Here is a 27,914-nt window from a genome sequence, read left to right as displayed (position 1 = left end):
CAAGCCAAAAATAAAATTTTTTTTTTCGTGAGACAGACTCAATTTGTTACATGAATTTACCATTTAACCCTTAATATGCCAACTAAAATTACTATTTTACCGTTAGTATACCATTTTAATGGTATACCCAGTATAGATTCACAAAACCTCATCATTTGCATGTCAACCTCTTTTAATCCTCCAAGGACTATTTCTTTGGACTTTTGTCTTCACGTGCAAATGACTTAATTACTCAAAAAAACCTTGGGGAGCAAGAAAGAAAAGTCCTACATTTATTGTCTTGATTCACTAAACATTCTACTAATGCTATCTCCATCACATTGACCATCTTTAACAAACTTTTTTCCTTTTTTTAATTTAGTTATTGAGAGGAATTAATAATTGCCCTTTTTATTTATCTTGGAAGTTCCTTCCATGAAGCTTCTTACAATCACACAACAGTTCCAATTTCGATCTCTTTTTATAAGGGTGATACTTGGACCATAATTAGTTAATTACTATCTCAAGTTCATTCATTAATTTCCTCAAAACCTTTAAGGTACTTTTATCTCTCATTTCCAAATTTCAATCAAAGCTTGCTGCTATCTTTGATTTGTGTTCATTTATCCCTTAATTTCTTGTTTTTTGATTGAATTTAGCAATTTTGTTGGTGGATTTAGGGTGTCTTTTGTAATACCCACCACCTGTTTGATCTTTTGCTTGTGTGAGAAACCACAAAAACCAATCATGAATTCTGTACTTGTTGATTCTGATTTCCTGAACAGTTCTGTCTTCAAATTCAATACAGAAATGTTTTCAAACTATCTAAAGAACCCAGCTTTTGGAGATTTCTTTCAGACCCCTGAATTTGTTGATTATGAAACCCTTCATTTTGAAGAAAATGAGAGCAAAATCAGTTTAGAAGCACCTGATTTGATCAATTTGGATACACTTTCACTAGATCAAAATGAGAGCAACAATAGTTGTTTAGAAGTACCTGATTTTCCTGATGATTGTCTCAAGTTCATCAGTGATATTCTTTCGGAAGAAAATTTGGATGAGAATCCTGCCTCTGCACAAGAGTACAGGGCTCTCCAAGCCACTGAGAAATCATTGTATGATGTTCTTGGGGAGTCATACCCTTACCCATACCAACACCCACCTTCACTTCCAAATCGAAACATGAAATCCCCAGATGAGAGTTTTAGCCCTTTTGAGTCCAATTTGGATCACAACCAACTTCAAATAGACCCAGTTAATGTGGATGAATTTGTTCATTCCTTCTTGGAATTGAATCCCCAATCCTCTGGCTTAGGCTCTGAGGATGGGGAGGATGGGGTAGTGAATGATGCTGTTAGTGATATCTCAAATAAGCCCTTACCGACTGCTCCCAAGAAAGAGGAGAAGCCGGTTAGGGTCCCAAGGAGGAAGAAAAGTCGTCAGAGGGATGATGTTGATCAAGGAGGAAGGAGTAACAAACTTCAAGCAGCTAGTAGTGAAGATTATGCTGAGATGGAGCAGTATGATGATGTGTTGCTTTGTAGTGAAAACAATGAGGATGCCTCTTTTAGTCCAAAAGAATGTTTAGCGGATAAGTCAAGTGAGAAATTGTCGAAGATAAGTGGTCATGGAAATAAAGGAGCTCGTGGGAAGAAGCAGAACATCAAGGTAGATGAAGTTGATTTAAGGAATCTTCTGATTCAATGTGCTCAAGCAGTTTCAAGCTTTGATCTTAGGACGGCTAATGAGCTGCTTAAGCAAATTAGACAGTATTCCTCTCCATATGGTGATAGCACTCAAAGGCTTGCCCATCATGTTGCTAATGGTCTAGAGGCGCGTTTAGCTGGCACTGGTTCGACAGTCTCTACCAATATCTCTGATATGAAAATCTCATCATCCGATTTCTTAAAAGCCTACAAACTTTATGTTTCAGCCATTCCTTTCAAAAGGATGTCATTTTTTCTTGCTAACAATACCATTTTCAAGTTGGCTGAGAAAGCAACCAAAATCCATATCATTGATTTTGGGGTATTCTTGGGTTTACAGTGGCCCTGCCTCATACAAGCTCTCTCAAAAAGACCAAATGGTCCACCTGAGCTTCGTATCACAGGAATAGACTTTCCTCAACAGGGATTTCGACCAGCTGAAAGGGTTAATGCTACAGGGCGCCGGTTAGCAGGTTACTGTGAGAGATTTGGTGTTCCCTTCAAGTATGCAGGCATAGCTGAGAAGTGGGAAAATATACAGCTGGAAGACCTGAAGATTGAGAGTGATGAAATGGTGATCGTTAACTGTATGTTCAGGTCTGGAACACTGTTGGATGAGACAGTTGAACCAAAAAGTCCCAAGGATGCTTTGTTAAGGTTGATAAAAAATTTGAATCCAGAGATTTTCATCCATGGAATAGTGAATGGTACATTCACTGCTCCATTCTTTATCAACCGTTTTAAGGAGGCACTCTTTCACTATTCTTCTGCATTTGAGGTGTTTGATGCAACTTTACCTCGTCAGTCACATGAAAGACTGCTGATGGAGAGTGAGTTGTGTGGGAAAGAAGTGATTAATGTTGTAGCATGCGAGGGCGTGGAGAGAGTACAAAGGCCTGAAACATACAAGCAGTGGCAGGTGCGTGCATCAAGGGCAGGATTAAGGCAGCTACCATTAGACAGGGAGTTTATGAGTAAAACAAAGGCCATGGTTAAGGCAAATTACCATGAGGATTTTCTTGTGGATGAAGATAGGCATTGTATGCTTCAAGGTTGGAAAGGAAGAATCTTTTGTGCCCTTTCCTTTTGGAAACCCTCCTGATAACTATCCTCAAAACATACAACAATGGTAGGTTTCAAGCAAGTGCTCACCATTTGACTCGAATAAATCAGTAAGAGCAAGGTGTCACGATCTGTCTATACATGCTCAGTCACTGATGTAGATCTCCTTACTTCCAGATCTAGTTGGAAGCTAAGTTATGAGATATCTCGTGTAATCTTATTCTAGGATAGTATTGTAGATGACTTAAAGCTATGTATTATTAAAGCTAGGGAGGATTTCTTGTATGTTGTTTTCCAGAAAATTTACAGTGAAGCTTTGTTTTGCTTCTTGTTAAATGATTTATGATGGCAAAATGTGTACTGGTACACATTTTTCATACTGAAGCTTCTTTTGAGTCAATTATGTTACAGAACACATAATTTTGGTTCAGAATCAATAAGTATTAAGTAATCTATTATGCTATCTTTTTCGAGTTTCCAGTTGAAATTTCTAATCGATCTCCAGGCAAGTTAACGTTCAATAGAAAATCATACAGCCACACATGCACTATAACACCTGAAGATGTTGCATCACAGATTCACAGGTGAACCCCATTGTATGGACGTGCACACGTGACACGTACAAATGTGAATGATGTTCTCCACTCTCGCACATTTGTAATTTACGGAACACTTTTCCCGTCCCAAAATTATAGTAATGTATTCTAAATTAGACGTCTCATAATTATAGTCTTATTCCTTATTTAAACATAAAATATTTCCTATATTATCCTCATTTGGAGTTTGCAAAAAAAAAAAAGCATTGAAAACCTCTCCATGTACTATATTCTCCTTCCCTATATATTTTATTCTACTTCGTAGCCAAGAAATACAAAGTCCTCCTTCCCTTTCGAAAATAATGGGGACGTTTTCATAAGTAGGTGTTTCAAATTAAAAGAACAATCTACTTTATTCTATGCTTGGATAGATAATCCACCATATTTAATGAATTCACACCCTTCCTTTTTCCACTTTAATTACAACATACCACTCAATCTATTTTATATTGTAGTTTATACTCCGTTATTTTTATTTTTCTTTTCTTAAATTACTCCAGTCAACCTAATTTTTTTATTTTATTTTTACTACTTTTATTTTTTTTCATATTTTCTCTATTTTTTAATCATTTATTTTGATTTTTGTACAATGAATAAAATATCTTTATTGTTTCAAACCGGAGAGACTTTCAAAACGGAGGGACTATTCCGTAAACGTGAATGTGAACGGAAAAATAGAATCATAGTTCAAGTTTGCCTTTTGAAAAGAGAAGTATAGTTGAAATTGCTGAGGTGGTTTCATATCTGTCTCCTGATTGGTCTGCTAACATGCCCAGATGTTGAATTGGGAAATTGAGTTGCCATCTTTGGCTGGTCAAAGTTATCCCTTTTGGAGGTGGGGGTGGGGTCGTGGCGACAAGGTCATTGGTCAAAGGTTATCTTGATATGCATATCTATATTTACGAGGGGATATCTTGATAATGCACGAGCTTAACAAAAATACACCTTCCGTTCCATAATATAACGTCTGTTTCTTTAAAATAGTGTCCCTAAATAATGTGTCTATTTCTATTTTAAATCATTAATTTTTATCATAATACCCTCATGCCTAATTGTAATTTCAATATTGCCCTAAAAAAATCAGAATTTTTACTTTGAAAATACATTTTTTGACTTTTATTCAACTCATGTGCTTGATTTTTGTCGTATTTAGCCCTATTTATTACTTTAATCTCTAATTTCTCTCTGCATAAAAGCCAACTAACATGTACTTTATCTTGAAAGTACAAATAATTATTGTTTTATTATCAATGTTATCCTTTAACTTAATAACCGTGATTTTGGTCAAACAGGCACTATATTATGGGACCGAGGGAGTAGGAAATTAGAATATAGTACATGGGTGCGGTTTTCAATACATTTTTAATTAACATAGTACATGAGAAAGTGGAGACCTTAGTAAACAAGAAATAGAACTATAAATTTGAGACAACCGATTTAGAAAATAGGACAATAATTTTGAAATGGACGGAGTAATACCATTCAGCCTGCCGCTTCCCTGCTCTCCGCTAGTCCGCTACGTACGGAGTACATTCGTTGACACAATGACACTAGACAATTCTATCCGCAACTTAGAGAGCAAGAAATGACCAAATCATCATGTTTTACTTTTCCCAAATACATCAAACAAATCAAAATGACCAAAAGTGTATATTCAACCTGCTGGATTCGATTTTGTCCTACTCTAATTACCCCTATTATGGAGTATTTCTGATTCACTACTACCTTCGTTTTCTTTTAATTGCAATGTTTTGGTTATGGTTCTAGCTATTTACATATGAACACTTTATTTCATCATATATATACGGTTATACCGAGTATATTTTCACTTAGGGAAACACATTTGAAATCAAGCAGTTTTAGTATTTTCTCATGTAGGCACGAGTAATTTGAAATTGATATAGGGAAATAGTTTGCCGTCTCAAACTCTTAGAAGATGCATTCTTTACCATAAGACCAAACTACAAACTAGCTTGGTAATTGAAAACATAATAAACATTAACATCAATGACATGTTATTGAAGTATTTAAAATAGCCATCTATAATAATAATATTAAAAGGCGTCCATAAGAAAGCATACGATGACATGTGGCGCTCTGCTTATGCGTCGTTCGGTCCATGTAATATTCATAAACATTAAAAAAAAAAAGCCAAATATAATTTACGCAAGGTTTGGACCCCTAACCTTGAGTTTTAACCAACAAAGCTTTTACCACTAAGCTATTACATGTTTCATGTTATCATAGCCAAAAAAATATATAGGTAAATATGAATTTGTTAATGTAGTAACCCGTGACATCGTCCGGACCCAAAAACTGGTACTCCATCCATCTCTTTTTGTTCTTACGTTTGGTGTTTTGCACGCGTTTTAACAACTAATTAATCTGCATTGAGATTCCTCTATTTTTTTATTTAAACAATGCAAATCACGTTTATTTATAATCTTTTCACATTTATCAAAATTCTGATATTGGGAAAATGAGAAAAATTTAATGTTCCAATGTAAAAGTGTGAAAAATTAAATAACCCAATGAATTTAATTGGTTAAAATAATCACTAGACTCAATTTTTGATAGAATATGAAAGCATTTATTTGATAATATAAAAGGAAATGTAAAGAACATTTGAAACCTTCAAAAAGAAAAACGTAAATAACAAAAAGAGACGGAGCTAGTACTACGTAGTATTTAAAATGGAGTATTTTAATTACAAATCTAAGACGTACAACTAAAAAGTAAAGATTCCATGTTCAAAAAAGTTAGTGCTACATCCTATGAGCAAAGTTGAAGGACATAATAATTAAAACTACTAATTGCAAATAATTCAACCACTTTAAATCTTTAATAATGAAATCGTTAAACAAGCTTCCTGGGCTACTTCCTGTCTAATGAGTGAAATGTCCAGATACATCAAGCTGTATATCTAGTGGAGCCCTACTCTTATTTGGAAATTAGAAACCCGCTAAAGAAGTGCCAGTGGACAAAGTTGAAGGTACTATGATTTATTGATTTTACATGATTTTGTAATAATTAATACTCAGTACATATTGCCTTTTTATTTCAAAAGATCTTGGTGATAGAGTATAAAACTAATCTTGGGGTTTCAACCATCAGCTTAAACTTTTGGTTGAGTTGGTCACTTGACATGGTATCAGAGCCAACGTGACGCAAAGGTCACAGGTTCGAATCTCATCCACCCCTCTTTTCAAAGTGGAATATTTCGCGCTAGGTATAAGGAGGCCTATGCTGTATCCACACTTCAAACCCAAAGGGCTTTCATGTGAGGGGGCGTGATAGAGTATAAAACTAATCTTGGGACTTCAACCATCAGCTTAAGCTTTTGGTTGAGTTGGTCCCTTGGGCATATGCTGACTCTGAGAATTATGGAAATAGAGAGGAGTTGATTTTCAAGAGGGGAGAATATAAAGCGATATGGGTATATTGCTGATGAAATTGTTTACAGTACTCTAGTATTACTCCCAAATTAAAGAAATGTCCTCGCACCTTCTAATTGTCTCTTTCTTCCCTCCCCCCATTTATCATATCCCCCTCCCTTATTTTCTAACAAACGTTTGACGCATGGTCTTGCATTTTGCATGATAACGGAGTAATACAGTTATTGACCTGCCTCTCATTGACATCATATATAGTATGAATGGAAAACATTGACATCAACAAACCCCAAACCTTAGTACTGGTTGTATATAAACTGGTGTTGTTGTTGTTCTTGTATCACAACTCAGCTCTATAGGTGTCGAACCTGGGCCGAGACCCTCAGAATGGAAGGTCTATTAAGAAAATTTAGATGCCTAGTTCATGCATTAGTAAATCTACTTCTGCATTCAGCATTTGAATTATACTTGCCATGTGCACTCGTCTAACGCCAATGACTATAACAAACCAAGCCCCGCCCGTGGTTTGAATCCTGATTAATCCTATGCTGCATTCAGGATAGGATTGGATAGTCATTTAAATAAAAGTGTTTCAAGGTTAGAAAACAACTATAGTCAAGTATGTATGATCTTTCTTATTTGTCTCTTTATTCCTAATTAATTTCAAATAAATTATTCATATGTATAATATATAATTTTTTTTAATTCTACTTGAATTGAAGCATATAAATTTGAACTTACTCAAAACAGGCTTGCTAGGAACCTTCTGTTCAGGCTTGCTGGAGCTGCTGACTGTAGTCCTTTATACATGCTTGTTGTTTGTTCTAATGTATGTCATGCAGTTCTTATGCAGCTATTTCTTTATACTTGATGCTTTGTTCTGCTGCTGTTGGTGCATTGACGTTCTTGACTGCCTGGTGCAGCTGCTGCATATGAGCTACTGGTACTGTCTGCATCAGTTGCTATTCTTTGATGCAGCTGCTGCACGTGGCTTGCTGGTGCTTTTGTGCAATTTGGCCTGTGTGCCTTAGGAATTCCTTTATAACCTGAAATGTTGACTTCGTGTGTTTTGTTCCAAAGTTGACCATGCTGGTTGTATATAACTCAATCTATTTACAACAAAGTAGTGTATGGAACTTATTGAACTTATTTCTGGATTTTATAAACCGATATTGGAGCATATTTTTAGATTAATTATCCTTCACGAAGATACTTAATGTTGTGATACAGAACTTGCTCTGACCTTTACTTTGCAATTTGAATTCATTTGAGGCTTTCTGTTATAGTGGTAGTGTTTACGTTTGTGAAGTTTCGAGGTGTGTGGTATCCAGGTGCTCGGGCAGTAGGCGCGAGTTGCGGCGGATTCATTGAGGTAAATTTCTCCTACTGACAGAATTTGGGAAAGATATATGAGCAAGTAGCTCCTGTAAAATCTGCAATATTCTTTTGGTTAGTTATTTTCCTTATTGTTGAATTTAAGCAATCTGGATGTTTAAGATTTGTTTGGATTTGTCCCATGTAACCTGGCTGGAAATTGAATCTGAGTGATTACTTTACCTGATTAAGGTCTGTGAGCTCTTAGGTCCTTTAGCAATAAGGTACTTTTCTCTTGTAATGTTTACTTGAAAGTTGCCTGTTCATGTGGTTTTTGCTTGTTGCTTTGGTCTTTATACCACACCATCTGGTACATGTATGTGTTATGATGTCTGGATGTATGTCATAGTGCAATGCTCCAAGCTCTTGATGAACTCATTGCTCCGGCCTGCTGTTCTTTCAAGCTCCACTTCCAGATTTCTGCAACCAAGCTGAAGTCAAACTTATTATCTGTAAATCACTACAAAAAAAAACGGCAGATTTTGACCCTTTAGGCGTGACGCTCATTGGAAGGGTCGCGTGCACAGAATAATAAATATACAAATAATGACCCTGTTTTTTGTCGAAATACATACACACACTTAAAAGCGTGCCTTTATGCAAAATAAACACCGCTGCCCACGTGCCTCCTACATTTCGCTCAAGAATGACTACTCTCCTAAAATAAACTGACCAGCCTCACCTCCCACGATCTTCTCAACCTCCTCCTATCTCCAAAATCTAACTATACTCCTCAGATTCCCCGACGAATCCGCCATCACTCCTCCTCACCTTCATCACAATTGACGAACTCCATGGATTTCATCTTCAACCTGTAAGTTAGCACAATCGAATCCCTCAATTCTCTCTATTCAAAGCCCACTTTTATCTCACTCCTCATTCTATATATTAATGGAAAATCCCGATTGAATTCTCAATCAGCCCTATAAATTCCTCCGATGATATTTAAGTTGTTGGAGAAATTCGATAATCCTCGTGGGTTTTGGATTTTGCTTCAGATAACGCTTATTTCTTGCTAATAATTCGATCTTGCAGGTTAGTTTTGTCTTACTTTTGTTGCTGAAATTGTATGTGTTCATTTTTACAGATTTTATATATTTCTGGCAATTGTAGTTTTCGTTGTTGTGTTTTGTGGAGTAATTTCTTTTAACATCCTGAATTGATCTTCCCCCCTCATCCCTTTTTCAATTTGCAGTCTGTTAAAATAACAGATAAACTTTTATCACTGATGTGTGTATGCTGTTAATCGTTGTTGTACGTATGCTAATTGATAAACTTATTTCAAGGCTGCTTGCATAACTTCTATTCCTATTTGCAAATCCCTGTTGAGGCTGTTTAGTGGATTCAATTGTTTATTTTGGCAATTGTTGTAGCTGTGTGTTAAGCTGATAATTCATGATTTTTTCATTGAAGTAATGTATTTAAGTAACGTTATTTCAGTATTTTGTAGCAGATGTTCCTTACATTTGATTATTTTGATAGGAGTTTTGGTATTCCCATTTTTGTGAAGAAGGGTTAAATAGTTCTGTTCATGAAAAATTGTAGTTCTTTTGGTGTGCTAAGATTCTATAACTCAGTAGATGATTGGGGGAGTGAAATTTTCATTACACTCCGCTCTGAAGCTTGTTGGATAATTCGGTCCTTAATTACAGAAAAGTGGACTGCTAGAGTCTTATGGTTTTACCATAGCTTAAGAACTGGTATGAAATTGCTTGTGTGGTAGGGTGTGTGCAGTTCTTTCTGTTGTGCGAGTGCTTCTGTAGTGTGCTCACAGGGTACAGTAAGCAAGACCAAGTCAGTTGGGTGGTAGTTTTTTTTCCTGTGGTGCTACTGCGTGTTCATGTTGCTGCTGTTTTGCTATTTTAGAAGTTTTGGAATGGTGGTCTGACGCTTAGCACCTAATTAGTAGCTGGAGCTGCTTGGTTATTTGTTGTTGAGGTGAAAGCTTGAGAAGAAAGTTTCAGCTTCCGTTGCCAAATGAATTATTACTATGACTATGTTTGCAAGTCTGCAAGACTGCAACTATTGGTCAAATACAATTCAATTTTAGGCAACCTTTTAAGCTAATAATATGATGTATGTTTTTCTCATTCTTCTTGTTTCCTTGCTAAGATTTCTAGTATCACCAGCGCCCCCTCTCGATCAAGATTTTTAGTGCACTGTAACAACAGAAACATCTTTTTTTTCCTGATAAACAGTCACTTTACTTGTTTCTGTTACTTTATTGCTGTATTCTCTCTTGAAATATTCCAATATAATCTTTTCTTTCTTATGTTAAGCTTTTGATGCACCCTCCCTTTCCGTTTCCCTTTCCCTTTCCCTTTCCAAAAGTAAAAGAAAAGCATGGCTAGCCAATAGTCCATGCCTTTTAAGCTCTAAGTTGACATCAGCCTCAGAAAAGATGGAAAAATCAATGTCTAAAATTTGACAAATAAGACTATAAAAGCATCTAAGAAATTGTCCTATCAAAATTAACTTGACAAATGTGATTTTCTGAAGAGGTTGTCTCCAAATTGATTAGATTTTCTTCGAAATGAACATGGTAAGTACACAAAAGTTGACCATGCTGGTTGTATATAACTCAATCTGTTTACAACAAAGTAGTGTATGGAACTTATTCAACTTATTTCTGGATTTTATAAACTGATATTGGAGCATATTTTTAGATTAATTATCCTGGCCTTCACGAAGATACTTAATGTTGTGATACAGAACTTACTCTGACCTTTACTTTGCAATTTGAATTCATTTGAGGCTTGCTGTTATAGTGGTAGTGTTTACGTTTGTGAAGTTTCGAGGTGTGTGGTATCCAGGTGCTCGGGCAGTAGGCGCGAGTTGCGGCGGATTCATTAAGGTAAATTTCTCCTACTGACTGAATTTGGGAAAGATATATGAGCAAGTAGCTCCTGTAAAATCTGCAATATTCTTTTAGTTAGTTATTTTCCTTACTGTTGAATTTAAGCAATCTGGATGTTCAAGATTTGTTTGGATTTGTCCCATGTAACCTGGCTGGAAATTGAATCTGAGTGATTACTTTACCTGATTAAGGTCTGTGAGCTCTTAGGTGCTTTAGCAATAAGGTACTTTTCTCTTGTAATGTTTACTTGAAAGTTGCCTGTTCAAGTGGTTTTTGCTTGTTGCTTTGGTCTTTATACCACACCATCTGGTACATGTATGTGTTATGATGTCTGGATGTATGTCATAGTGCAATGCTCCAAGCTCTTGATGAACTCATTGCTCCTGCTGTTCTTTCAAGCTCCACTTCCAGATTTCTGCAACCAAGCTGAAGTCAAACTTATTATCTGTATATGTGTTAGTTTTAGTGTTTTGAAATCTGTGTACAGGTACTTAGAAAGTAGTCAGGGGAAACAAATTGTAAAGAGAGAAAGAAGCTGAGATGTGATGTTGTATTAATAAAATTAATGTCTGGTTTGCAGTGTTATATTAATAAAATTAATGTATGGTTTGCATAAAGCTGAGATGCGATGTTAAATTAATGTCTGCTTTGCAGTCCAATCATTATGATATTGATTTGAATATGCATGAATGTAAATTTCAGGTTATTTGGAGTGTCAGTAGATGATCTGTTGGGACTAGCCGGACAGAACAAAGTATCCCCAACAACTGGGCTTATTGCTCACTAATTGAAAAGGCAGAGCATTTCATCTACATTGAGGTTATCTTTTCATTTCATCAATCTTGTCTGTATCAATTATCAAAAACATGAAATATACTTGTAATTTCTTTCAAATGCATTAATTTTAAGCTATCTTCATAGCCTACCCGGGTGCATAGATGAATTTTACCCTCGTCTTTAGGAAATGGGCCCATAGATGAATTTTACCCTCGTCTTTAGGAAATGGATTGTTTAGTTCCGATACATCGAACTCCCATTTACTGAAACCCACCAGAATATCACCCCTGAGATTGTGAAACACACTTTTGTGCTCTATTTTTGTTAGGGGGAAAGCAAAGGGACAATAACATCACTGTCACCATATAATTCATCAGGAAGCTATGATCAAATATGATCAAAACCTATGTTCCGTTGCTATATGTGTTAATCTGACTCATGGGTACATGTCCAAAAGTCCAAGTGTGCCATTGCTATATGTGTTAATCTGACTTAAGGTTTATCTTTTGTCATTCATGTTGAGCTTCTTTTTTCTAAAATATTTGGATTTTATTCATTGATAATGAATTCTTATTAAAATGTTATACTTGATTCGTTTGTTGTGCAGGATGGTGCATACAGTCAAGAATTACGAGCTACTTTAAGTATGTTGTGTTTTACAGGATTTTGGCGCACATAAATATTAGATAGGTTTTAAAAAATAAATCTAATGATTATTGCGAGAGTTTTTTATTTTAATAGAGGTAGTTCTAGAACAATATTTGTTTTAACTATTCGGACAACTGTAATAGATATATATTATGCTTATGAATTAAAGTTATTTGAAATGTTTACTTTTTTGAACTTATTAGATATGAAAATATTATTATATGTAGTTCATATTTATTAAATGTATATGGATAACTAAATCCATTTGAGAATACAGCTATAGATCAATCGAAAGCATGGTCATAAGCTCAATTTAAAGTGTTGGCGTAAACCTCAATTAAAAGTGTTTCCGTAAGCTCAATTGAAACCGTTGTTGTAAGCTCAATCGAAAGCGTTTCCATAAGCTCAATCGAAAGCGTTGTCATAGGCTCAATCGAAAGCATCAACTAAAAGTGTTGCCATAAGCTCAATTGAAAGCGTTGCTACAATCAAAACTAAAAGTGTTGCCATAAACTAAATAAAAAATGTTGTTATAGATATAATTCGAAGTGTTACCATAAGTGTAAGAAAGTGTTGCATTAGTTTTAAACTTCAACCAACAACCAATTAATAAGTGTTGCTTTAAGTTGGCGAAAACTGTTCCCTTAAATGTGTAAATGTTGGCTTAAGTTGTTGAATAACTGTTGCCATAGGTTAAAAGTGTTGCCTATAAAAAGTGTTGCTGTAGTTAATTATGGCAACAGTTTATCATAACTGTTGCCTAAATCCGGGAAACTGTTGCCATAGACTTATAACAACGCCCCCTATTGGTAACGGTTTTTAAACCGTTGCTATAGGCCTATTGCAACGGTTAATTGATCTATGGTAACTGTTTATTGCCGTTGCTATAAGCCTATTTTGTAGTAGTTAGAATGTTGAATAACGTAAATATAATGACTAACTATTTCGAAATAAATCTTCAAAAAATATGAATTAAATTGAAAAATAATTCGAATCAATCTAACAAATATAGAAAACGTCATTTTTTATTCTGCATTTGATGTATATTTAATCAATTTAATAAATAAAAAGAGGTTAAACCATACAATTTATAACTTACGTTACATTATTATAATATATGACATTTTATCTTAGGCATCTACAAAAATTTTTTTTAAAAAAATATCTTAGGCATCTACGCACCATTTCAGTTGTCTAACATCAGTAAATAAATATTTCTCATATAGATCGACGTATATATTGTTAGGTTATGAATAATATAAACAATATAATTCATGCGGAAAATCATAAAGCCAGGAATCCAAATTAATTGCCACATTGTCAATTAGCATAATTTAATATACATACTATGTGATGCGTGCCTTCCCTAGCTGCTCCCGAACTGAACAAGAACAAGTACATGACTCCAAATGTCACCCCTCCGTAGATAGTCCACAGCACGTTCGGATCCGCCTTAGATTCATCCACTAGAATATTCTCTAACGTTTTATGTGCACTCAGAAAACTCACAATGGTGATAGGCAAGTATTAAATTATGCCTTGAATTTAATGTGTTGGAATGGGTTAATAAATTGTGATCATGAATCACATATTTATAGGGTGGAAATAAGGAATTGTAATCCTACTAGCAATCGATTAACTAACACCATAAGGACTCTAGTTAATTAAAAATATTAGAATTCTAGGGACAATCAAACACTAAGTATTTCAGATTTACCCTTAATATCTAATTTTAGTAGATTTAGGAAAGTTATAACTTGTAGCCCAAACTACTTGCCGCGCAAGTAGCTTGGCCCACAAGCTTGCTTAGCTTGCAAGCAACCGGATGGCCAAGGCCTTGCAGCGTGTGGCCTAAGCCGACGTTGATGCGCTGTGCTTGGCGTCCAACAACAGCACGCAACCCATGAGTTGGGCGCTGCTAACTTGCTCGGCCCAAGCGTGCTTGGCGTCCAGCAACAGCACGCGGCCCGTGCGCTGGGCGCTACAGACTTGTTCGGCCCAAGCGTGTTTGCTCCGCGCGGGCTTGCTTGGCGCTGGGCCTGGCGCTTGCGCTGGGCCATGCATCTCGCAAGCTCGTTCGTCGAGCATTTGCACGTCGTGCTTCCGATTCGTTTTCCGATTTACGTTTCCGTTAATATTTCCAATTCCAGAAATAATTTCCTTTTCCGACAATATTTCGGATTCCGGTAATATTTCCGTTTCCGCAATATTTCTGATTCCGGCAATATTTCTATTTCCGATAATATTTTCCGATACGAGCCATGTTTCTGTTTCCGGCAACATCTACGACTTGGATAATATTTATATTTCCGTCATGATCCATATTTGCGTTTCCGGCAATATCATCATTTCCGGAGTATTCTTTATTTTTCCTTTTGACGGTTTTAACTCCCATTGGAACCGAGATCCGTCGTTTCCGAATGTTTATAAATGGAGTACTTAATGAATAATATATTCACTTAAATACTTGATCTGTTCACGTACTATTTGGGTGACCCTACGGGTTCAGTCAAGAGTAAGTTGTGGATTAATATTATTAATTCCACTTGAACTGAAGCGGCCTCTAGCTAGGCATTCAGCTCACTTGATCACACATAATTTATTAACTTGTTTAATTAATACTGAACCACATTTATTAGACTTAGCATTGAATGCATACTTGGACCAAGGGCATTATTTCCTTCAGTCTCCCACTTGTCCTTAGGGACAAGTGTGCATTTCCTAATTCCTTTGTCGCTTGATGCCTGCTCATGAATATAAGGTAAGAGTAGTCATCCTTATTATGTCCAGAGGTATTTCTCGGTTCCAGACTTCAACTAATCAAATAAACAGATAATCATAGCCTATTATTCATCTGAGCACGGCCATGCATTTTACAGTTTCTAGCTCTCCGAGTGGCCTTGTACAACTTTCAGCATCTTATCCCGATTTATGGGAGGACAATCCCAATCTTGTGATCTTGAGGTTAGACTTCGTTTGATAGGTGATTACATGAGCGTTGCCGTTATAGTCTCCTTTTACGGTGCGACGCTTGACAACGTCAAAGTAACCAGTTCTCGAACAATTAATCTCAAATCACTCGGGTATTGAGGATTAGTGTCTAATAATGTAATGAAATTTACTTATGACATATTTTCATATCTTACTGTAAAGTTTCATAGGTCTGTCCGATATTAATCTTCTCAAGTAAGTATCTATGCAAATGATTGCGACATTTCCATGTCCATATAGTTCAAGAAATAGAACTACTAGTCATCTTGCACTCTAGTCGTCTAGCGTTTTCTATGCGTCCACCTTTATAGAAAACTTCCGACCAGGGACCATTTTCAGCTTTTGACATTCAAGTTCACTTGATAGACATTTCTTAGTCACGGGACTGGTCCTAACAGTCTATCCTGAATATATTGTTAAATTGAAAGGACTCATTATTTAATACTAAACCAAGATTAGCTGGAACATGAAAATACATTTCATATATGATAAATGTTCAACCCCAATATTTTACAACCTTGGGCCTCTAACCTATCTTTAAAACAACTAATGGAATTCAAAACTATGTTTGACTTCCAGTGCCACAATGTGAGTGTTGTTTCTCACTTGATTCATAGGTTTAGTTATCATGGTTTTCCAATCTTAATATCCTTTTCATCAAATTCCTTTCGAGATAGGATGATAAGATCTTTTGAGTTTGTTTATTATGTGATCTTTTCTTTCTTACTTCTATAGTGGTTCTACACATTTTGCAATTAATAACCATCAAGTCATCAGACATGTGATCTATCAAAGTTCAGTGAAGAACTCTTTGACATAGACAACTCTGTTTTATTGCTTCTTAGACAATAAGTACTTTTACTTCAATTGATTAAGTTGTTAGTCATGCTTTGTTTGGATTTTCTTATCCAAGAATTCACAGATACGCGGAATACTTTCCGGCTGTATCTTAGAACATAAAAATTAATATTTAATTTCCATGCAACAACTCATGGTCTTCAATACATGTTGCCATCTCAAAACACGATGCGTTGTAGCTCGTCCTTGCCAATGGTTAACTTCAAAGGGATATTGCTTGATCCTTTGCCTGTGTTTATGCGTGTAGCATTGATATATAACATATTTTTATTTCCTTTAATCAAGAACTATTCCTATTTACTTTTTCAAGTACCATAGGATTTTCTTGATCTCATTTAGTTGATCTTAACTTAGATCAATAGAGATTGGTATATGTTCGTCATTCCTAAAGCCATACGATACATTTTTGGCGATCCTTGTATCATACATGATAAATTATTTTGCAGAATAATTCCCAGTTGAATTCTATTCATGTAACTTTAGCTATCCAATTTTAGTAGATATTGAATCCAGCTAAATTCTTTGACATATAATATGGGTGAAGAATCTCATTAGATTCTTTGATGTTTAACTTAGTAAATGCTTATACATAGTTCAAACATTCATTACTTAGATTTATTCACATGGGTCGAATATCTACAATGGAGTCTTTCATGTTTCATTTAGTAAATGCCATTACTTAATCCAAAATAATATTCTAAGATCTTTTGAGTATAAATTTTAATACCCAGTATGTACTAAGTTTCGCCTTGGTCCATCATTGATGAATAATTTCAAATCTAAGTCATTAGCATTTGAATGTTATTTCACAATAGAGAGATATGTGTGTGATACATATAGGACCAATTAAGTTTTACGTACTCCCACTAATCTTCTAGTACATTTATAAGATTCATGTATGAAGGAAATAATGCCCTTGTTCCAAGTATGCATTCTATGTTAAGTCTAATAAGTGCGGTTCAGTATTAATTAACAAGTTAATAATTCAGTGAGATCAAGTGAGCTGAATGCCTAGCTAGAGGCCGCTTCAGTTCAAGTGGAATTAATGATATTAATCCACAACTTACTCTTGACTGAACCCGTAGGGTCACACAAATAGTACGTAAACGGATCAAGTATTTAATGGCATTAAATACTCCATCTATGGATATTCGGAATCGACGGATCTTGGTTTCAGTGGGAGCTGAGATCGTCACAGGCAAGAAATGAATACTCCGGAAACGATGATATTGCCGGAAACGGAAATATGGATCGTATCGGAAATATAAATATTATCCAAGTCGTAGATGTTGCCGGAAACGGAAACATGGTACGTATCGGAAAATATTATCGGAAATGGAAATATTGCCGGAATCGGAAATATTGCCAGAAACGGAAGTATTGTCAGAATCGGAAATATTATCGGAATCGGAAATATTAAATATTTGTTCGAAACGGAAATTAATTCCGGAATCGGAAATATTAAATATTGTTCGTATCGGAAATGAATTCCGGAACCGGGAATTTAATCGGAAGCGTATCGTACGAATAAGCATCGGACGAGGCCTGCCGGACGTGGGCCCAGCACGAAGCCAGGCCATCGCCCAACAAGCCAAGCGCGCCACACGAACAGCCAAGGCCACACCAGGCCCAGCGCAAGGCCAGGCCTAGCAGCCATGGCAGCGCGCGCAGCGTGCGCAGCAATGGGCTGCGAGCATTGCTGCAGCTCGCGTGGGCTTGTAGCTCGCGTGGGCCGAGCGGCCGTGTGGGCTGTGCACGGGCATGGCCTACACGCTTGCGGGTCATGCTCGTGTAGAGTTTGTGTTCACATACAAAACCTAAAGAGTATAGGATTTGTTTAATGATTAAAATTCCTAATCCTAAAAGATAAATTAATTAAATAAGAATTCTACTAGGATTCTAATTTAATTAATTCGTATCCTAGTAGGATTCGATTACTTATTCCATGGTCTATAAATATGAGTTAAGGGCTCATAATTTATATCGATTTTTCAAGTATTCAAAGTGATTTTTGAGAGCAAAAATTCAGTCATATAATTGCCTACAATAGCCGAAAATTCTAAGTACCTTAAGGGCGATTCTAGTTGGTCAAGCTTAAGGCGGATCCGGACGTGCTGTGGACTATCTACGGAGGGACGACACTTGGAGTCCTAAAGACTTGTTCTTGTTCGGTTCGGGCGCAGCTAGGGAGGGCACGCAACAAAGTGTATGCATCTAAACTATGCTAAATGATTATGTGTAAATAATATGCTTTCCTGGCTTTATGGTTTTTCCGCATGATTTATGTTTTGTCATATGAATCATAACCTTACAGTGGTATCACGAGCCTCTTATTATTTTCATAATCTAAATTGCATGAACATGGTTAAATAATACAAATTTGCAAGAATTAAAAGGGGTGATTAATTTTCGTAATTGTTAATTAATTGCAAATTGCGTTTATTTAATTATACGTACGCAGTTTTTCGGCAGTTTCTTCGTTACTCATCCAAATCGAGTGATTTTTGTGTCAATTCCGCATGCAAAAGACATTCTAAAATTTTGACAAAAAAATATTTTTCGGCCGAACCCAGAATTCTCAAATTCGAAGCCTAACTATGACCTTTCGGAGGTTTTAGTTTTTCGAATGCAAAATTTCGTAAATTTAAGATGTTAAATTAAATATTTGCGATTCTTGTTGATAAATCTTGAATTTTTGATTGACCTACTGTATATGTTTAACAAGTTTGAATGCCTCGCCTTGTTAATTATGCAATCTAATTTGTAATTATGATTAATTTGTTGAAAATTGGAATAATTCAGAATTAATTTAATTTTCATAATTAGTTATAATTTAATTAGATACCTATGATTAAAAACCACCATAAAAATTGTAAATTTATGTTAAATTTTAAATTTTTATGACCTAGACTTGAATCCATTTTAATCGGAAATCAACTAAATAATAAATTTTCGATTTTTCGCCCTAAAATTATGAAATTAATATTATTTATTAATTTGTCATTAATTTTGAATATAAATTTTTAATTTTTATGCGATTCGCTCATATAACTTGCACGCACAAAGCAATGGACGCTACGTGTTACCCTTAAGGGGTGTTGTATAGTGCGGGCATGCGACGACGAGCAAGGGAGCTCGTCGCCCATGCGGTACGAATGCAGCGAGCAAGGGCATGGTGCACGAGCACAAGGCAGCAGCCCTGCCTTGTGTCGTGGGCTGTGTGCTATGGGCGCATGGGCAAGGACGAAAGCAAGGCACGAGCAGTCGCGTGTGGGCAGCAAGCGAGCTGCGCCACAGCGCGCACTGCCTCGCGCAAGCGTGCGGAGCCTCGCGAGCAGCGAGCGCAAGCTCGCGTGCCACGAGCGCTAAGCCCAGCGTCGATCGCTCGCGCGCAGCGAGCAATGAGCGCAAGATCGCGTGCGATGAGCGCAAGATCGCGTGCGAGAAAGGCAGGCGCGCAGCGAGCAATGGCTTGCGTGCATCGAGCGCTGGCGCGCGCAGCGAGCACCAGCTCGCGTGTTCGATTGATGCCTTGCGATGGTGAGCAGCAGCGATGCGACGCAGCGCATAGGCTGCGCGCACATGGCCAGCGATGGCTGTGTGCGTGTGGCCCATGGGCGTGCGTTGCGTGGGATTGTTGCGTTGCGATTAGATCGTTTTGAAATTTTAATTTGAAATTTTCAGTTTACGTAATTTTAATTAATTTTAAAATTAATAATTTAATTATTTTCTTGGATTTTAATTTTGAATATTGTAATTATAATAAATTTTATTTATTCTAATTATTTTACTAAAATTAAAATCATGAATTAATTTAAATACGACTGAAATTAAATTAAACTTTTTGGATTCAATTATAAATTTATATGAGCTTTAAATTTTAATTAAATTTGTATGTTTCCGGTTAGACTAGAAATACATTTTTATGTTTAAAATTAGTAAAGCATATGAATTTATTGGTTTAAGTGGAGCCCTTTTTAGTCATATACTCTTGATTAGGTCTACAAATCCTTAAGGTTAAAACAACTTGATTAGAATTAATAAGGACTGAATAATTTGTAGATTATTGGTGCCCTTGATTAATTGCTGCAAATGTTTATGTGATGCATAATGTGTTTTACTAACCAGCTATGTGGGCCATTCATGTTAATGAATGGGTGAATGGTATATATTGTATATGTACTGTTTTGCAGGTTATGAAGTGACTAGTATGGCCCAAATAGGATAGAAAATATGGTATGCGAACCATTAATTTGAATGTAATTGGTCTAAAGTACCAAAGTTGTTTTTCAATTCAAATATGGTCTGCGTACCATCAAATAGTTGTAATTAGTTTTAATTATAGCTTATCCTATTTGAAGAAAATGGTCCCTCCCACGGAGATTTTCAAGACGGACTTTGAAGTTAAAGCTTCAAGATGAAGTCGGGCCATACTAGATCACATTTATCTTATGCATGCTTTAAGTTATTTATTGCTTTAAATATGTCTTAATTATGCATGAGATCGCGGCTTGATTATGTTGCATGATTAAGGATTTTAGTTCACTTAAAATCTAACCAACATAGTAAGAGCCTTAAGTTCCAAACTTAAAAATTGAGTTAAAAGGTGCCATGCCAAAATATACACTTGCTTGGATATCCTTTACATCAATCTAGTAATAGTTTTCGCTCAGCGAGGTGTTACTTATTGGTCCTAAAGGGGCAAGGTACACAAATAATTGTGAGTACATGTTAGTTTTGGTGAAACTCAACGATATAAGTAAGGAGTCCTTTTATGTCGTGGCAAAATCGATAGGTTTACCTAATAAATTCTTAGACGTACCTATCAACCAAGAATAGTTTCTAGACTATTAGCAAAAGGCTTTTGCTTACCTAAAATGTTTTAGAATTGAGTCGACAAACTGTGCTTAATTCTTCAATGGTTTTAGGGTCTTGGAATCATTTTATTCACACCTGCCGGAACACATAATTCAAATAAAATGCTAATGACTTGTTTAAATTGCATGATTGCTTTCATTTTCAAGTTATTATTCATGATAAATGTTTAGACTTTGCATGCTTCAATGTATGTTTTAATTATTGTTTATAATTAAATATCTTGCACTGTAGTAAGTCCTTTTAGAAAGGTAACAGTAAATTTCCTCGATTGGTAGTGAATCCAAGAACGATTCACGGAAATGAGAGAAAATGAGCAATTTAAAATGTACGTTTCTTTTAGCGACTTTTATGGTTGTTTTCGAATAGCAAAATCGAATGGCAAACCAATTGGTGCTTGTGAATTCAAAATACAATGTAGTTTTGAGATCATAAAGCATTGAGTTTAAACGCTCAGCTTTACCAATGGTTAACAACCTAAAATCCTTTTTCCATTTAATTCTCGAATGAGTCTAGTCCCTAGACATTCGAATAGATCGATGCTTAGAGAACTTTAGAAGCTTCTAGTAAGATCATCTAGTTGAAACAGAATATTCAACATAAATAAAATGGTAAGAACTCTGTTGGAATGACATCGGACATGTCTAACAAAGTATAAAAGTCAACACTATAGAATTCAATTCTTAAGACTATAAGAAAGGGTACAAGAAATAGGAAAACAAGGAACAAATGAAAGGAATTTACGATTCCGTTTCTACCTATAAGTTTATGTTTAAAGAGAAGTGACCTAGCAATCAAACTTCCTTGGTATCATATACCGCTTGAGGTTCTTACTTCGGTAATAACTCAAACAATGGAAGCTAGGCTACACAAATGACCTACAAGTGGGAAATGAAGCATGGCAATGCTACATTAGTTGTAGGGTCATCTAGTTTGTTTTAAGTCCTTTCAAGGCTGGAACTTAATGGCTATTTTGTTCCATAATCAGCATACCTAAATTTCTGTTTTCAAACACAGAAAGACTCACATTCAAGAGAAACAAAAACAATGTTTGTTTGTTTATGGTCAATTACGGGTTGAGTCAATATGCTTGATTAAAACAAACAACTCTTTAACAATAAAAACTTTACTAGGTTCAAATCAACCCCTTGATTTGAGTTCCAATAATCTTTGGCATTGTTGCTTAGACCATATCAACAAGTTAACATTCAAAAGCTCTATTTTGATGGACTTTTGAAAGTTGATTGATTTCTAGATCAATTTAAGACAACTAGTCTTACTTGTTGAAAGTAACAATAGATTTGAACTATTGTTAGAACGCCTAGACAATAGAGTTCAAAGCTAAAGAAAGATTTTATGACTTTGTTATTTCACATGGATTTGAGTGAATATAGGTTTATTTACTCAAAGTGATATAAACTTGAATCTGTTTGGCTAGTTCAAAGATTCAGAAGTATAAAAATCCCCTTGGCAAGAAATCATAAAGATCTAGGATAGATCATGTTAATGATTACTTGAGACCAAAAATGATCATCAATGATTGTGTGTTGTAATTTCACGATCGAGCTCCATAAGATATGGCATATCTAAGTTGGATTGATCAAAGTCAATTAGTACTTGATTCGATCAATGATGGATCATAAAGACTTTTCCTATAATTTCTAAAACAAAATGCTCAACTACCACCAAACTAAACTAAATTCGTCAAAGCTATTGAAAAGTAATTTCAAAATATCTTTTCATAATATATCTAAAGAGTTCCTAAACTCAGTGGGAGCTTAGTGTTTGTCATTTGACAAACTAAGACCCAAGTATAGATATATGTTTCATTGTGATTTATTCAAATGAGACACAAGGGTATTGTTTCTACAACGAATTTTTGAAAACATAATGTTTGTTTGCTCGAAATGATGTCCTTTTGGAGATTCGTTTCCAAAATGACAAGTGGGAGAAAATAGACCTCGAAAGTCTTCGAGGCGAACAACAGACATAAACGGACATTCCTGAGGCTTTTCGAAGTGCTTCAGAAAATCCGAACTTATTCTTTAAAAACTTTAGAAGTGGCTTTAAAGAATAGACATCTCTTAGAAGACTTTACAAGTGCTTCAAGGAGAACAGAATATTGAAAGGACTTTCAAGTGGCTATTGATATTCTATTGTTTGATGTTCTATACCCAAGTAGGCATGGAGTTCAGGTCACTGAAGCTATGCGATTCTTCTATTAGATAGTGAAGAAACCTATAACTTGCAGTCAAACTATTATCATGTAGATTAATGAGTTTGTGACCTGTAAGAAAGCTATGACGAAACCTAGATTCCCTAAAATGGTTAGAGGCCATATATAGACTCAAATGTTTTAAATGGTTAGAGGCCATAAAACATACTCAATGTTTTGATGACAAAATTGAAATTTTGTTGATTTGCATGAATAGTTTCACACCTATTGGTTGCAAGTTTGTTTTAAGGATAAAAACCATCAAACATGGAATTATGTTCACACACAAAGCTAGATTAGTTGCTAAAGGTTACAAGCAAATTCACGGCGTGGATTGTGTTGAAACCTCATGCATAATCGTAATGCTCAAGTCTATAAATCAAGCAATGATTGCATATTGGTACATATGGCAATTGGATGACAAAACGTATTCCTCAATCAAATTTTGGAAGAAACTATGTACATGGTATGTCATAGGATTTGTGGATCCAAATAAATGCTTGAAAAGGAATGCTATCTTATGAAATCTAAGTACAGATTTAAGCAAGCAATTGGGAATTAGAATTATATTTTAGTGAAGCTAATAAGTATTTTAGTTTCATAAAATGTACATGATTCTTATAGATATATAAGAAGTTTAGTGGGAGTACATAAAACTTAATTGGTCCTATGTGTATCACACACATATCTCTCTATTGTGAAATAACATTCAAATGCTAATAAGTTAGGTTTGAAATTATTTATCAATGATGGACCAAGGCGAAACTTAGTACATATTGGGTATTAAGATCTGGTTACAAAGATCTCATAATATTGTTTTAGATTAAGTAATGGAATTTACTAAATCAAACACGAAAGACTCCATTGGAGATATTCGACCCATATGAATAAATCTAAGTAAAGGATGTTTGAACTATGTATAAGCATTTACTAAGTTAAACATCAAAGAGTCTAAATGAGATTCTTAAACCTATATTATATGTCAAAGAATTTAGCTGGATTCAGTATCTGCTGAAATTGAATGAGCTAAAGTTACATGAATAGAATTCAATTGGGAATTATTCTGCAAAAGAATTTATCATGTATGATATGATATGAGGATCGCCAAAAACGTATCGTGTGACTTTAGGCATAACGAACATATACCAATCTCTATTGATCTAAGTGAAGATCAACTAGATTGAGATCAAGAAAAACTTATGGTACTTGAAAATGTACATAGGAATAGTTCTTGATTCAAGGAAATAAAGATACGCTAAATATTGATGCTACACGCATAAACACTGGCAAAGGATCAAGCAAGATTCCTTTGGAGTTAACCATTGGCAAGAACAAGCTATATGCATTGTGTTTTGAAATGGCAACATGGATTGGAGACCATGAGTTGTTGCGTGGGAAATTAAAATATTAATTTCTATGTTCCAAAGATACAGCTGGAAAGTCTTCCACATATCTGTGAACTGCTTGGATAAGTAAATCCAAACAAAGCATCAATAGCAACCTAAACAGTTGAAGTAAAAGTACTTATTGCCTAAGAAGCAATAAAACAGAGTTGTTTATATTAATGAGTTCTTCATTGAACTTGGGTGGATCACATGTCTGCTAACTTGATGGTTCTTCATTGCAAAATGCGTAGAACCACTATCGAAGTAAGAAAGACTAGATCACATAATAAACAAACTCAAAAAGATCTTATCATCATATCTCGAAGAACATTCGATGAAAAGGATATTAAGATTGGCAAAGCATGATAACTAAACCTATGCAACAAGTGAGAAGCAACACTCACATTGTGGCACTGGAAATCAAGCATAGTTTTGAATTCCACTAATTGTTTTAAAGATGGGTTCGAGGCCCATGGTTCTAAAACATTGGGGTTGAACATTTATCATATATGAAATGCATTTTCATATTCCATTTAATCTTGGTTTAGTATTAAATGATGAGTCCCTTCAATTTGATAATATATTCAAGATAGACTGTCAGGACCAGTCCTGTGACTAAGAAATGTCTATCAAGTGAACTTGAATGTCAAAGGTTGAAAATGGTCCCTAGTCGGAGTTTTCTATAAAATTGGACGCATAGAAAACGTTAGACGATTAGAATGCAAGATGACTAGTAGTTCTGTTTCTTGAACTATGTGGACATGGCAATGTCATAATCATTTGCATAGATACTTACTTTGGGAAGACTAGTATCGGACAAGACCTATGAAACTTTACTGTAAGAGATGAAAATCTGTCATAAGTAAAATTCATTAAAATTATTAGACACTAAATCCTCAATACCTGAGTGATTTGAGATTACTTGTTTGAGAACTGGTTGCTTTGACGTTGACCAACCGTCGCACTGTAAAAGGAGGCTATAAAGGCAACGCTCAGGTAATCACCTATCAAACGAAGTCTAATCTCAAGATCGCAAGATTGGGATTGTCCTCCCATAAATCGGAATGAGATGCTTAAAAGTTGTACAAGGCCACTCGGAGAGCTAGAATCTGTGAAATGCATGGCCGTGCTCGGATGAATCATAGGCTATGATTATCTGTTTATTTGATCAGTTGAACTCTGAAACCGAGGAACACCTCTGGACATAATAAGGATGACAACTCTTACCTTATGTTCAAGAGCAAGCATCGAGCGACAAAGGAATTAGGAAATGCACACTTGTCCCTGAGGACAAGTGGGAGACTGGAGGAAATAATGCCCTTGGTCCAAGTATGCATTCTATGTTAAGTCTAACAAGTGCGGTTCAGTATTAATTAACAAGTTAATAATTCAGTGAGATCAAGTGAGCTGAATGCCTAGCTAGAGGCCGCTTCAGTTCAAGTGGAATTAATGATATTAATCCACAGCTTACTCTTGACTGAACCCGTAGGGTCACACAAATAGTACGTAAACGGATCAAGTATTTAATGGCATTAAATACTCCATCTATGGATATTCGGAATCGACGGATCTTGGTTTCAGTGGGAGCTGAGATCGTCACAGGCAAGAAATGAATACTCCGGAAACGATGATATTGCCGGAAACGGAAATATGGATCGTATCGGAAATATAAATATTATCCAAGTCGTAGATGTTGCCGGAAACGGAAACATGGTACGTATCGGAAAATATTATCGGAAATGGAAACATTGCCGGAATCGGAAATATTGCCGGAAACGGAAATATTGTCAGAATCGGAAATATTATCGGAATCGGAAAATAATTCCGAAAACGGAAATATTAAATATTTGTTCGAAACGGAAATTAATTCCGGAATCGGAAATATTAAATATTGTTCGTATCGGAAATGAATTCCGGAACCGGGAATTTAATCGGAAGCGTATCGTACGAATAAGCATCGGACGAGGCCTGCCGGACGAGGGCCCAGCACGAAGCCAGGCCATCGCCCAACAAGCCAAGCGCGCCACACGAACAGCCAAGGCCACGCCAGGCCCAGCGCAAGGCCAGGCCCAGCAGGCCATGGCAGCGCGCGCAGCAATGGGCTGCGAGCATTGCTGCAGCTCGCATGGGCTTGTAGCTCGCGTGGGCCGAGCGGCCGTGTGGGCCGTGCGCGGGTATGGCCTACACGCTTGCGGGTCATGCTCGTGTAGAGTTTGTGTTCACATACAAAACCTAAAGAGTATAGGATTTGTTTAATGATTAAAATTCCTAATCCTAAAAGATAAATTAATTAAATAAGAATTCTACTAGGATTCTAATTTAATTAATTCGTATCCTAGTAGGATTCGATTACTTATTCCATGGTCTATAAATATGAGTTAAGGGATCATAATTTATATCGATTTTTCAAGTATTCAAAGTGATTTTTGAGAGCAAAAATTCAGTCATATAATTGCCTACAATAGCCGAAAATTCTAAGTACCTTAAGGGCGATTCTATTTGGTCAAGCTTAAGGCGGATCCGGACGTGCTGTGGACTATCTACGGAGGGACGACACTTGGAGTCCTAAAGACTTGTTCTTGTTCGGTTCGGGCGCAGCTAGGGAGGGCACGCAACAAAGTGTATGCATCTAAACTATGCTAAATGATTATGTGTAAATAATATGCTTTCCTGGCTTTATGGTTTTTCCGCATGATTTATGTTTTGTCATATGAATCATAACCTAACAATGTATATTTTACGAAACTTATTAGTTTCACTAAAATACAATTCTAATTCCCAATTGCTTGCTTAAATTTGTACTTACATTTCATAAGCTAGATTTCCTTTTCAAGTATTTATTTGGATACACAAATCCTATGACATGCCATGTACATAGTTTCTTCCAACATTTGATTGAGGAATACGTTTTTTCATCCAATTTCCATATGTACCAATATGCAATCATTGCTTGATTTATAGACTTGAGAATTACAATTTTGCATGAGGTTTCAACACAATCCACACCGTGAATTTGCTTGTAACCTTTAGCAACTAATCTAGCTTTGTGTGTGAAGACACAATTACATGTTTGATGGTTTTTATCCTTAAAACCAATTTGCAACCAATAGGTGTGTAACTATTCTTGCAAATCAACACAATTTCAATTTTGTCATCAAAACACTAAGTATGTTTTATGGCCTTTCACCAGTTAAACATT

At 35.8% G+C, this 27,914-nt stretch overlaps 1 protein-coding gene across 1 annotated transcript; it reads left to right on the top strand.

Moving 5' to 3' along the window:
* Positions 1-257: 257 nt before the first annotated feature.
* On the top strand, positions 258-3,124 carry LOC110802542 (scarecrow-like protein 30). The gene has a single exon (XM_022007970.2). The coding sequence runs from the start codon at positions 727-729 to the stop codon at positions 2,785-2,787; it is 2,061 nt and encodes a 686-aa protein (XP_021863662.1). The 5' UTR covers positions 258-726; the 3' UTR covers positions 2,788-3,124.
* Positions 3,125-27,914: the final 24,790 nt, after the last annotated feature.

The sequence above is a fragment of the Spinacia oleracea genome, chromosome 6 (genome assembly GCF_020520425.1).
Source record: "Spinacia oleracea cultivar Varoflay chromosome 6, BTI_SOV_V1, whole genome shotgun sequence".
Lineage (NCBI taxonomy): Eukaryota > Viridiplantae > Streptophyta > Magnoliopsida > Caryophyllales > Amaranthaceae > Spinacia > Spinacia oleracea.
This window is presented reverse-complemented; position numbering and strand designations above follow the sequence as displayed.